This window comes from Danio rerio, chromosome 13 (assembly GCF_049306965.1).
Source record: "Danio rerio strain Tuebingen ecotype United States chromosome 13, GRCz12tu, whole genome shotgun sequence".
NCBI lineage: Eukaryota > Metazoa > Chordata > Actinopteri > Cypriniformes > Danionidae > Danio > Danio rerio.
The window spans coordinates 6,121,573-6,136,031 of record NC_133188.1 but is presented as its reverse complement, the minus strand read 5'-3'; the positions used below and the strand labels follow the sequence as shown (position 1 = coordinate 6,136,031).

Sequence of the window (14,459 nt, the reverse complement as noted above, 5' to 3'; positions counted from 1 at the left end):
CCTTCAACCTGCAGTCACTACTTTATTTTTCTTGTCTATGGGGATTAGAAAAATCAGTCCTGTGATTCCTGTCCAATCAAATCACACATAGAAGGTAATTCGCCTCATAATGAACTACCTCAAGACATGGACGATTTATAAATGCAGCAAACTGTTTGGAAGCATTAAAAGTGTCCAAGAAGACGTCCAAAATCAATATCAGTATTTGACGTCAATTGGATGTTGGTTTAAGATGTTGGCTCGACATTGGATTTTGGTCATTTTCTAACACAACCTAAAATCAACCAAATATCAATGTTATTTAACGTTGTTATTAGACATCAAAATAACGTTATCCTTAGACGCTGGCTAGACATTGAATTTTGGTCACTTGACACCACAACCTAAATCTAACCTAATATTAACGTCCTATGACGTTGTGTGCCTGCTGGGCTATAATTAAATGCACTACAGAATGTTACGTTTACACACATCCACAAATTACATGTAAACACATCAGCTTTTCACAGCGTAATACTCACTACTCGTGTACTTTTAAAAGGGCTACTTTTTACTCATACTCATACATTTTTAGGCAAGTAATGGTACTTTTACTTGAGTATGGTTTTTCAGTACTCTTTCCACCACTGCCCGGGAACCACATAAGCACAAATAAACAAAGATTTGAGCTGTATGAGCAACTAGGCAGTAACACTTTATAATCATTACAAACTACAGATCATGTATTAAGCGTTAGCAAATAGTTAATTCGTTATTTGTTAAGCATTAACTCTACATTAATAGATGTTAGTAAGCAGTTTGATGTCTGAGGGAATGTAAGGGGTTGCTAACACAATTCTGTCAACTGTACTGTAAAAATATCCCATGGTGTGACATGCAAAAATAAAGAAAAACAACTCTTAAAGGGCACATAGTTTACCACTTTTTAATGATTTAATATTAATATGATGGTGCTTCTGAGTGTGCCAGTTTAGGTTCAGTTCAACACACAGTTCAGATGTTTTTATTATAATGTGTTCAAAAGTGTCATGTTGTGGGTGTGTACACAGCTCGCTGATTTAGGGGTGTGTTGCTTCACATGAAAATTAGTTTCAGCGTCCCGCCCAACATAACGAGGGGGCGGAGCCAAGAGCTCCCACGCTCTGTGTTTGCAACAGACAGGCAGACAGAGAGAAGCTGAGCTACACGAGAGGATCAGCATTCAGGCGTACATGTACGACTCGGACACAGACCAAGCAGAGACTACACAATCATTTGTCCTTGTATAGTTTTACAGCCAACTGTGTGCTAGTTTCAAGTGCCGAGCTTGTACACCAAGACTAATAACCACGCACACTGAATTAACTTTGACTGAGGCACTGGATGCGCCACTCGTAGCTGCAACATGGCACACCAGACACTCTCTGTGGTGCTGCAGAAACATGAAGTGTCCTGAATCGTCGTGCCACGGAGCGCCATGCATTTTAGAATTCTAAACATAGGTTTCTATCAGGGTAAACACAACGGCGCTTAGGGCTGTGCAATTAATCGAAAATCCGATTTCGATTTTGGCTTCAAACGATTATGAAAAAGCATTAATCGAGATAAACGATTAGTGCATCATTTACCACCCCCTTTCCAGCTGTTGCTCCTAAAAGCGTGAAAGACCGCGTGCTTATGTATGTGCGGCACGCGCAGACACCCAGAAGCATGCGGCCGGTCAGCATTCGGTCTCATTCGCACACTGAAGCTGGAATTATACTCGCGCCTGACGCCGGATCGCACACCTCCGCTGACCGCGCGCGCACCTCACGAAACGGACGAGGCGCAGACATCTAAAGTCATCTTAATGTGAGCACTTTAATGGTCAAATAGGTGTCAAAACGCGGTGTTTAGTGATTACTTATAATAACCTTAATTTGTTTAATAAACAAATGAGTTACGAGTTGAGGATCAAAAGACACGTGAAAGAGAAATCATTAAAGAGACAGCGCGCGATGTTGTTTTTATCATTAATCAAACAAAACGAGAAAATCCCTCACTGCTCTTGACTGAAGGACTTTTTTAGCTAAAGTTTTATTCTTACAGTGAAGATGCTTAAAGCACAGTTTGTTTCATATTTTTATTCTATTGTATTTATTTATCTTTTCTTTGCAGGGAGGAAAATAACTGTATGTATACATTGAAGTCAGAATTATTAGCCCTCCTGAATATTAGCAATCCTTTTCCTGCCCAATTTCTGTTTAATGGAAAGAAGTTTTTTTTTTTACTTTTTTTCTGAACATAATAGCTTTGATATCTCATTTCTGATTACTGATTTCTTTTATCTTTGCTATGATGACAGTACATAACATTTTTCTAGATATTTTTCTAAATACATGCATTCAGATTAAAGTGCAAATCAAAGGCTTAATAAGGGTAATTAAGCAGTTCATTGTATAACAGTAGTTTCTTCTGCAGACAATCAAAAAATATATTGCTTAAGGGGGCTTATAATATTGACCTTAAAATGGGTTTAAAAATATTTAAACCTGCTTTTATTCTAGCCAAAATAAAACAAATAAGCCTAGAAGAAAAATATTACAGGAAATACTGTTAAAATTCCTTGCTCTGTTAAACATCATTTGGGAAATATTTATAAAAAAAAAAACATATTCTCAGGAGCGCTAATAATTTTTACTTCAACAGTAATCGTTTTAAATAATCGTGATTAAATTATGACCAAAATAATCGTGATTATGATTTTTCCCAAAATCGAGCAGCCCTAACGGCGCTTCAAGTCAGCGGCTGTCCGCGGCGCCCTGTCAACGACTTGAAGTGCCATTGTGTGCACCCTGATAGAAACCTAATTTAAATTATTTATGACAATTTAAAATGGACAGTGAAAACGCAACGTCACGTCGACAACCCAAACAGCTTAACAGCTCATCTATATTGACGTTTGGTGAGTCAAGGCTGAGACATGCATCAGCAGCTGAATACAACAGACTGGAGGGATTCACACCAGACGTAAAACCGACAGCAGTAGACACAGGAGGATCCGTAAATTAGGAGGTGGCTTCCTGGATATCTCCCAAGAGGCTCTAATTTGTCCCTCTATCATCCATTATCTGTGCTTTCAATCCAAGCACTGCGAAACCACAGGCCGCCCTTGGTGGCTGGGTCTAAAATAGCACGCAGAGGAGGCTTAAATTAGGGTGGGAGCTGAAATAGCCCTGTGGTCGCCGGCGGGGACGACGCGGAGCCCGTCACCAGAGCATCGCTCTCAGGTTCAGACCACAATTAGAGTAGTTTTTGGGAGGAATGTCGCAAAGCAACCAGAAATTACCCCTCCGGTCTCTTTTTTTTCAAATAGCAAAAGAATCTGATGCATCTCTAAAGAAAAAAAAGGCTTCATTTGTTGCGTCTCTATGTTGCTGAGCACTGTGTTTATGATCTACTGTAGCTCTTCAGTCAATACTAACTTGATCTATCCTGATTTCCTTGGGGGAATGGTCTATGACAGGGCTATTCAATTGGTGACCTGCGGGCTGAACCCGGCCCCAGAGGCAACTTGTTCTGGCAATCCAACTAGAGTGACCAAGACATCAAAAATAAATTGAGTACAGTCAAAAAACAGTCACTACAGTTATGAAGTGGCGTGCGTCTGTTCAATACAGCACAAGCTGCAGTTAAAGGCTACTCAGAGAGTGAGTCACCTGACATTAAGCGAGGGGTGCGAGCAGCCAAAACATTTAGATATGTTTGTAGAAGAGGCCTTCTGTACAATGCACTGATATCGTTAAAAGGTATGCATCGATTAGCCGATTTCACTATTAACCTCGCTTTTATTCCTTAATGGCTTCTCAATGCCGCTTTTCTGTCACATGGAAAAAAAGCTGCTGCAACTAACCAAAGTTATGCCAATATGCACACACATTTGATTAACTATAGCAGCAAGCCGTTGACATATTGCATCTTTTCTGCAAGCAAGTACATTAATTCCAATGAAGATGTGTGCATATTGGGAGGGCTGAGTGCATGGCTCGCAAGCAGACCGACGCACACGCGCCCTACAGGTGCACATAGTAGAAATGAGAGTGTAGTGGTGAGAGTTGTGCTTGGCTTTCAGTGCAATGTAAACAAAAGATATGTTAGACGAATTATTACAAATGACTAAAATAATTATGTATGTAAGAACGCAGATAATCACAACAGTTTGTTTAAATTCTTAGCTAATATATAGCTTAAATTAACATTCAAAAGTTCACGCTTAGCTCACAATTTACACATAGCTTGTTTGGCGTGCTGTCCCGGGAGAGAGCCCTGAGCTCAAGGGATCCTCGAGCCCAGGGCTCCCCCTTTTCGCAGGTCGAGGGGAGATTGAGCTCAGGTCACTCTCAAACTCCCTTGCTGTTGAGGCCAAGGTGAACTTCCTGAGAGTAAGACTTATTTTATCTATAATATAGAGCATATTTGGATGGTGGAAGGAAACCGGGGAATGCGGGGGAAACCCACGCGGACATGGGGAGAAAATGCAAACTCCGACAGAAATACCAGGTGGCCCAGCGAGGACCCAACGCCCTTGGTATTCTTGCTGTGAGGCAACAGTGCTAGTCACTGGGCCACCGTGCCGCCCATTCTGGATAAAGGTGGAAGAATCAGTGGTTCAGATTTTTACTTGCACTGCCAATATTTTCACTGGCCCTACCAAAAAAAATTAATAGCTATTTCCTAGCCACAAATTTAAAAAAGAAATGTGTCAAAATGTTTGTAAATCTAGAATTTAATTATTTTAAAAATGTTAATAAGTGTGTAATAAACAAAATTCAAAGTGTTTTGCAAACAAATGTAGCAAAATGTGCAGATATTTTATTGCAAAGCAAAAGATGGCTGACCTGCCAAACTGACGGCAAACTGTACAAAACATCACTTCATTTTTTTAATCGTGACGTACCCTCATAAATGTCTGCTTCCAGGACGTTAGAAACAAATGTTTTCCTTTAGCATCATGAAAATTACGTGACATCACCCGGACGGAGGAGCTTGGCCGGACGTGCCCCGGCCCAAACCAATCACGTGGATGGAGCACGCCGTTGTTAATATTAAGGGGAAAACAAGTGTATTTATGCTTTTTTGGAGTCACTTTGGACAACGCTTGAACAAAATTTAAGATCTTGTAAAAGCCTTTTTAATACCTTTTAAGGGCCTTAATTTTCTCATAATTGATTTATCAATTTTTAAAGGGCACCTAGGTTACCCTTTTTTTCAGATTTAATATAAGTCTTTTGCATCTCTAGAATGTGTACATAAAGTTTCAGCTCAAAACACCCATCAGATTTTTCATTATACCTTTTACAAGATGCTGTTTTATACTGATTTCCAGCAGGGGGTGGTTTTGTCGTATTGCGCCTTTAAGGCAAGTTCTCCCCACCTACTATTTCTACGTGCCTTCCCGCGTGCTTTAATCTCCTCCCTCGGCTGCGTCAGACAACAGACAGACTTAAAGGAAGAAGGTCTCACGTAGCGTTTGTGAGAAATACTACAGTAAGAACTAATCTTTACTAATCAGTATTGAGAAGTTGCATTGATGAGTCACACACAATATCGTTACAAAGTTCACACGTGCGCGCACACACACACACAGAGATACACACGCACACCGCAGCTGACACACACACACACAGGCAGGCAGGCAGACAGAGCACGCTTAGCACTGTTTTTGCACTCAGATGTGACAGGATACAGGCTAACCTCCAGTGCTGTGTGGATATCTGTTATGCTAATCTACAAAATAAACCTGATTTAACTTCCACAAACCGGGATTGAAGCGTCTTCCTTTATAATTGTTCTGACACGCGGCTGTGCTGATGAAGTAACGCTGAAGTAAATCGCTGTAATTAATTACACACATACTCTGTTTTAAAACACTTTAAACATGTGAAACTTACTCTTAATCACATTTGATGATGATTGCTGATCCTAGCGAACAGAACAGACCATTTATTCCCGGTTGCTTTGCGTATGTCTGCCTGGTCTTGTTGACATATACACGTGACTACCGGAACATGTTAATGCGCGCAGCTGTCAATCAATTCGGTGGGCGGGGGGATCGCACTCCTACATAAAGTTGCGGTCGGTCTGAAAACCTCTCTAATTGGTCCACCGTTTTTATGTTGTTTAATTGAAAAAAAAAGGACTGGGTGTGTTTATTTCACCCCAATATTATGGTCTATACACTATATATGCACATATGTCTGTCCAAATAGCTTGAAAAGTAGATTTTTCAACATAGGTGCCCTTTAATACTTGCAGACAACCTGTAGAAACAGTGAAAATAGCTTGTCTTATTTCTCTCTTTTTTGCTATTACAAAATAACACACATGACCTCAGATGTTTTGTAGAAGCCTCCAAAAACTGAGGCCAGTTAAAACGGGCGAGTGTGTGTGTGTGAGCGTAAAACACAATGCTTTCAGAAAAGGCAGAGGCGTCTCGAATGACTCACCCTGAGCTGTTGCGTTTCTCTGAAGGACTTGAATCTGACACAAACAGCCTGGCTCAGATATGCATCTACGTCTTCCAGGGAAAGCTGTCTCGTCTAGATTCAAGAGCAAAAGTGTTTTTATTTGACACGCAAGCTGTTAAAATCACACTCAAGTATACACAACAAGCAGCCCCCCTCACACACACACACACACACCTGAACACAATGCATAGGGTGTCTGATAAGGCACAATAAACAGAGACACTGTTGAACTCTTTTGACATGCAGCGAGCACACACACACACACACATCATTAATAAATAAAGGATAGCAGAGCGTATGTGGTGCCAACTGACCCGAACAAAGCCATTTGTTTACATTCAAGTGAAAGCCCCGATGATGAAAAGTTAAACACACCTGAATGGCGATGTAGGTTACAAGACAAATCACTGCAATCAAAGGGCTGTCAAAGTATTTCAGCTCTTCAGTGAACTCGTACAGGTCAAAGATGTCCAGGAGTGTTGATGTTCTGATTGTTTTCACCTCAGGGTCCGTCTTGAACCACACAGACCTCAGATCAAGAGGCCCTTCTGTTGAGCACAATTTGAGCACAGATTTTACTTTTGGGGGTTGATGTGCATGAGAATAAATGAAGGTTATATTAGGGTAACTCATACAAGCCTGGGTATGGCTAGATAAATTGAACTCTGGTGTACTAAACCATAGTTATATTTTAACAGGGGGTGGTGGGGGTTATGTAGATTTGAATTTAGTTTTCCCTAAATAATAAAAGCCTTCATTTAAAAACTTGCTTGATGTGTTTACTTGTGTTGTCTTTAACTAATATTCAAATTAGTTTGATGAATATTCATTTTTAAATGTTATGAAGCCCTACACTAAATAGTTAAGCAGCTTTAAGGATTCTGATTTATGTCGGTTACGATTTTTACAATCATTCACGGATTGTTCATAAATAATGCTTGCACTCACAGGAACATAGCTGAACATAACATTTAATATTCACAACAGGTTTACATTTTCAGCAAAATACTCTGATCGAACCAAACAGGCTTTATCTTTTCATCACGAAAAGCATCTGTGTGTACAAATTGTGCAAAGCAAACAAAAAGAATTATGTACAGCAACAACAGAGCACAGATCTCAGATATTATCAACATTAAATGAAGAAAGGGAGCAATGCTTAAAACATGAGACAAAGCCCAAGTTTTTAAACCTGTAAAAATGTGAATCATATTGACAAAATGAGAGTGAACACAGAATACCTAATGTCCCGAGTAAAATATTGAACATAAAACATCTTTACATGGCCCACAAGACAAAATCTCAGCTGAAATCAACAAAATAACTCGGTGCAAACATTTGTAGAGCCTTGGTATTTTAAACTGTGTGTGGTTAGCTGAATGATCTAGAATTTTTTTCTTTTTTTGCTTTGTAGTGGTTGTTCACAAGCCCCTTGTTTAAACAACATTCAAAATTCTCCATGTCTGTAAGATTCTTCCGTTTTCAGCATATTTATGCAGATTTGAACTGTTTCCAGCAGAGACTGTATGATTGAGAGATTCATCTTTTCACACTGAGAACAATTGAGGGATTCAAAACCAACTTTTAAAATAAAAAAGAGGTTCAAACACAACTTTTAAAATAAAAAAGAGGTTCAAACACTTGCTGATGGTCCAGAAGGATATACAATGCATAAAAAATAGGGGGGTGAAAACTTTTGCAATTGGAAGATCAAGGCATGCTGTAGTTTATTTGTTCTCTGGGAAAAATGCAAGTATTATCGTCTGTTGCTTTGCCTGTTCCTATCGCCAAAGGGCAATACTATGTGAAAAAAATATTAGTCCAAGGCTCTTAAAATGTTTGAGTGCCTTGGACTAATGTTTTTTTTGTGTATCTTTAAAACTTCCTTATCCAAAGAGCACTGACGGATTAATTCCCTCTGAAGCACTATTTGTTTGTTTCTGGAAAATATATACTTATATATAGCCACAAAATGTAGATATTGTTACTGTCCAAAAATTTTCACTTCCTGCTCTAAAAGGAACACTCCACTTTTCTGGAAATAGCCTTCTTTAGCAAGTGCCCTGGAGTTGAGTCGGGTGAGAGAACTTTAAGCTTAGCTTAGCTTAGCAGCAGGCACAATAATATGATTTAGTATCTGAAAATAGTCCTCAGCTAGGTGAAGGTGCTGTGTAATATCATTGCGCCGGCTGCAGCCAATGATGTGGCAGCAAAGTTCCTAGACTAATGCATCGTAATTACAGTATTGTTGTTAGCCATATTGACCTGGAAAATTGCAACTTTTCATTTTATGTTGGTTTTAGTACTCAATATAACTACAGAAAAGTCCAACTGTAAATAGCAAAACTAACTTTTTAAAGCAAGATGCTAAAAGTCTAATTGGATTTATTAATTTATGCCTAGCTAAAATGGCTCTCTCAAGGTCCAGAAATCAGCTAAATGGATTAAAAAATGGTAAAACTCAACTCGTTTAACAATAGTGGACTTTTTTATTTATGAGCAAACTGTACACGTTTTATGTAAAATATCTCAGAAATAAGCTGAATGAATCCAAAAATGGTAAAACTCAAATGTTTTAACTATAGGGGACATTTTTTTTTATAAACGAGCAAACTGTACACATATTTTATGTAAAACATCTTATTCAGCACAGTATTAAAAAAATAGCATACATTTTGTACAACCTCTATTGTCTTGATTATTATTAACCTTAACAACAAAATTATTATCAAAACTATGATTTCATTTTTTTTTAGCAACATGCAAATGGTCTAATCAGATTTCATGCTTTTTGCTAGGCTAAGCTAAATGGAATTGCTCAAGACCCAGAAATCAGTTTGAAGGATTTTAAAATGGTAGAACTCCACTGTTTTAACAATAGGGGATTTTTTAATTAAGTGCAAATTGTACACATCTTTTATGTAAAACATCTTACTCAGGACAGTACTAACTAAATAATTAGCATGCACTTTCTACAATCTCTCTTATTTTTCAACTTTGTTTTATTTAATATTTTGTTATTTTATTATTTCATTATTATTTTGTTATTTTAATATATTATTATTATTTTGTCAAAATACTTTTTTTTAGCGAGATGGTCTAATCTGATTCAATCATTTATGCTAGGCTCAGCTAAAATGGCTCACTCCAGACCTTAAAATCAGCATGAAAAAATAGCATACATTTTGTACGATCTCTTATTTTGTCAAAATTATTAACATTTAGCAACTTTTCATTTTCCGTTGGTCTCAGTACTTGTAATTATAGAAGAGTCCAGCTTTAAATAGCATCTATATCAAAATTATTATACATTTTTTGGAGTGAGATGCTAATGGTCTAATCAGATTCAATGATTTATGCTAAGCTAAGCTAAAATGGCTCATCCAGACCCAGAAATTAGCTGTATGGATTCACAAATAGTAAAACTCAACTGATCAACTCTAGGGGACTTTTTTATTTTAAGTACAAACTGTACACATCTATTATGTCAAATATCTTACTCAGAACAGTGCTAACTTTAAAAAATAGCATGCATTTTGTACAATCTATCTTATTTTGTCAAAAAGATTAGCATTTTCATTGATTCTACATGGGGTGTAAAATCCTTTATCTTTGCAGTACTTCATTCTGACAAGTAATTATATAAAACATAACTACTAGTTTACATACTCAGATGACGGATGGGTTTTGGAGTGACTCTGGTGGGCTCTTTAAGTGGATTTCCTGGAAAGACGAACCATTCCTTGACAGACACAGTGTGGCCAGAACCATCTTTTAAAGAGAGAGAAAAGCAATGCAAAACAAGAAAACTCAAAGACCTTTAAAAAGTGGCACAGAAAGAAAATTTGATCAATCTGCTTCTATGTTATGAAATCATTTGACTGACAGAGTTTTTACCAAATTATAGTATAGACTCCACTGTTTGAAATCGGAGAGGTTTTGTCCCGTTTGGTCTGGCCCTTGTTTTCAACATGAGATTTTCCCAGAGATGGGTTGCGCCTGGAAGGGCATCCGCTGCGTAAAAACTTGCTGGATAAATTGGCAGTTCATTCTGCTGTGGAGACCCCGGATTAATAAAGGGACTGAGCCGACAAGAAAATGAATGAATAACTAGAAATTCAGAAATCAATTTCAGTATATAAAGAATTTTAAATTTTTTTTTGAGTTTTTCTGTCGATTTTCCAGTATTGTTTTAATATTATTTATAAACTACATAATTTTATATATATATATATATATATATATATATATATATATATATATATATATATATATATATATATATATATATATATATATATATATATATATATATTCAGTTTTAAGATTTGTCAGTATTACTTCTTTTTCAAATATTAATTAGCTTTATATTTTATTTTGTTATTTTATTTTTGCTTAAATTATAATTAATAATAATAATATATTTAATAATTACTTAAAATTATCAATACAAATATCTATCTACACTACTTGACAAAATCCAAGTTTTAGCAGCAACAAATAATAACTTGACTTCTAGTATCAGAAGTGGTCTACATGAAAGGCAAAGGCCTCTAGATTACACTTATTTTACTAAAATAAAACATGAACATGCCTTAATTTTTAATTATTTAATTAGGACAGTAAGGTCTGACTTTGCTTAGACAAAAGCCTTGTCACTTAACAGAAATAATGTACAGTATAGAATATAAAGTGATGCTGTACTGGAAAAAGAATGAATATTGTGTGTGACTCCCATGAGCTTGGAGGACTGCATCCATACATCTCTGCAATGACTCAAATCACTTATTAATAAAGTCATCTGGAATGGCAAAGAAAGCGTTCTTGCAGGACTCCCAGAGTTCATTAGGATTCTTTGGATTCATCTTCAATCCCTTCTCCTTCATCTTACCACTGACATGCTCAATAATGTTCATGTCTGGTGACTGGGCTGGCAAATACTGGAGTACCTTGACCTTCTTTGCTTTCAGAAACTTTGATGTGGAGGCTGAAGTATGAGAAGGAGTGCTAACCTGCTGCTCAATTTGCCCTCTCCTGTGGTTTGTAATGTAATGGGCAGCACAAATGTCTTGACACCTCAGGCTGTTGATGTTGCCATCCACTCTGCAGATCTCCCCCAACCCCTAACCATGACTTTTCCTTCACCAAACTTGACTGGTTTTTGTGAGAATCTTGGGTCCATGCAGGCTCCAATAGGTCTTCTGCAGTATTTGTGATGATTGGTATGCAGCTCAACAGATGATTCATCGGAAAAATCTGCCTTCTGACACTTTTCCAAATGATCAACTAGAAGTCGAGTTATTATTTGTTGCTCTTAAAACTGGGAAAAAGACTTTAGTCAGGAAGTGTGTGCCTGTCTGTCTGTCTGTCTGTCGGTCTATGTGTCTGTCTGTCTGTCTGTCTATGTGTCTGTCTATGTGTCTGTCTGTCTGTCTGTCTATGTGTCTGTCTGTCTGTCTGTCTATGTGTCTGTCTGTTTGTCTATGTGTCTGTCTGTCTGTCTGTCTGTCTGTCTGTCTATGTGTCTGTCTGTCTGTCTGTCTATGTGTCTGTCTGTCTGTCTGTCTATGTGTCTGTCTGTCTATGTGTCTGTCTGTCTGTCTGTCTATGTGTCTGTCTGTTTGTCTATGTGTCTGTCTGTCTGTCTGTCTATGTGTCTGTCTGTCTGTCTGTCTATGTGTCTGTCTGTTTGTCTATGTGTCTGTCTGTCTGTCTGTCTGTCTGTCTGTCTATGTGTCTGTCTGTTTGTCTATGTGTCTGTCTGTCTGTCTGTCTGTCTATGTGTCTGTCTGTCTGTCTATGTGTCTGTCTGTCTGTCTGTGTGTCTGTCTGTCTGTCTATCTAATCTATTTATTTAATTATTTATTATTGGTCTAAAGGTTTTGATGACACTTTTGAAACTTTTGTTTCATCCCAATTTTACTAAATAATATCTATAGTCTGACAATGTATTTTTTGTCAAAATTAATCTGACCAAAGAATTATCATACTTTACTCTGTCGAATAACTAAATAAGTAAATAAATAAATAAATAAAAAAATATAGAAAAAATAAGCAATTTCTAATTTCTATATTTAGAAGTTACATAATCAAATTCCGAAATAAAACAAACTTAACACGTTTTGCATGGAAAATGTAAATTAATATTTACTTATACCCCACATAATGCTTTATATAATTCGAAATTATAAATTTTTGTTATTTTTTTAGGTCTGATACTTTATTTTACTGTGATTTTGTCATCATTGTTTATATTTCAAATTAAATGTTACCTTTAAAATGATCTATAATACTTCAATAAAACTCTACCTGGAAACCTTTTAAAAAGCTTTTTTGCAAACCTTTTGTTTATACTGGAGAAATTGACAATTCATTCATTCATTCATTCATTCATGCATACATTCATTCATTATATCTCATAAAGGTGTTACAATATAATATTATTATATTTTATCCTTATATCACTAAATAATAAAATAAATATTAAACTTTACTCTGCTGACCAAGAAAATAAATAAATAAATAAATCTAAAAAAGCTAAGTTAAAAAAAAAACTAAATTTAGAAGTTACATAACCAAAAATTCAGAAATCAGATTCCGAAATAAACAAATTTTACAGTTTTGAAGTTTTTTTAAATTTAGTGTTACCTTTAAAATGATCTGTAATACTTCAACAAAACTACATGGAAACCATTTGAAATGTGTTTTTGCAAACCTTTTGTTTATACTAGAGAAATTAACAATCAATCAATCAATCAATCAATCAATCAATTAATCAATACATTCATCCATCCATCAATTTATTTATTACATGTTTTAAAGGTTTTGATGCCAATTTGCAATTTAAAATTATAATATTTTATCCCTATCACTAAATAATAACTATAATTTGACAGTCTATTTTTTGTCAAAATTAATCTGCTGAACAACAAAATACATACATACATAAATAAATAAATAAATAAATAAATAAATAAATAAATAAATAAATAAGCAATTTAGGATGGAAATGGAAATTATTTATTTTATATAATGCATATTTTTATATAATTTGAATTAATTTGAGCTTTTTTATTTTCAGTTTTCGGATTTTATTTTACTTTTATTGTTATTTCTTTTTAAAATTTTATTTAGATTAATATTTAATTTAATCTTTAAAAACTACTTGTAATACTTTAACAACAAAACATAAATTGGGAACCCTAAAAAAAAGTTTTGTTTTTTTTTTACAAATAATTTGTTTAAACTGGACAATCTGACAACACACAAATAACACAGTCCTTAAGCAGAAGTATCAAAAGTATCGTGTTTTAGTCCTGAATCACTCAAATGAGCCTGCATGTGTTTACAAGTGTTTATATTGGGACCATTCTGTAGCGCATTACCTCATAATAAACACAGAAAAGTAGCTCAATCTTACTTTCACCAGACGTACATATTGAAGCATTAAATATCTCACAAAATGACACAATAGCAACACAATAAAGCTTTAAATATATGATCATTGTAAGTAAACTGTGGGATGAAACACACCTGGCTCCGTTGGCAGTAAAATGCCGTATATTCGTTCCCGGATGGGCAGATATAAGATGGCCTGTGGTGGAAGCTCCATCTCGTCCTCGTCCTCCAGTGTGTTACTGCACTCCACGACTCCGTCATACAACACATTATAGATGAAGAAACTCTCAGCCCGCCTATGCTGCTCCACTGCGGCCTGCAACATGGAAACACTTAGTGAACATACAAACAAAAAGCCATGGTCCTGCTAGTGGCTCTGCTGCTTTTATTAAACACAGAGGAACCCAAAAGTGAAAATAATGCTGGAATATACCAATGTGCTCTGTCCTTCCCATTCATTTGCATTCTTTACCACTTTGATGATTTTATTTTATTATCAAATCAAATAAATATAAAATTTCCAGAATTATTTTCATATTATTTATATTCTAGATATATACAGTGGGGAAAATGAGT

At 36.1% G+C, this 14,459-nt stretch overlaps 1 protein-coding gene and 1 long non-coding RNA gene across 7 annotated transcripts in view; both read right to left on the bottom strand.

Annotated features, from left to right (window-relative positions):
- The window catches only part of LOC141377107 (uncharacterized), a 477,282-nt gene that overhangs the window by 56,732 nt on the left and 406,091 nt on the right, over positions 1–14,459 (bottom strand). The gene's annotated exons all lie outside the window — the stretch shown is intronic.
- fam120b (family with sequence similarity 120 member B) overlaps positions 1–14,459 on the bottom strand; it is a 39,338-nt gene that overhangs the window by 19,539 nt on the left and 5,340 nt on the right. For 4 of the 6 annotated variants that reach the window (NM_001003600.2, XM_073919504.1, XM_005169513.6 and 1 more), the window contains 4 exon segments: positions 6,465–6,557; positions 6,861–7,033; positions 10,155–10,256; positions 14,019–14,199. In NM_001003600.2, coding sequence (NP_001003600.1) covers positions 6,465–6,557; positions 6,861–7,033; positions 10,155–10,256; positions 14,019–14,199 — 549 coding nt within the window. 6 annotated transcript variants of the gene reach the window in all.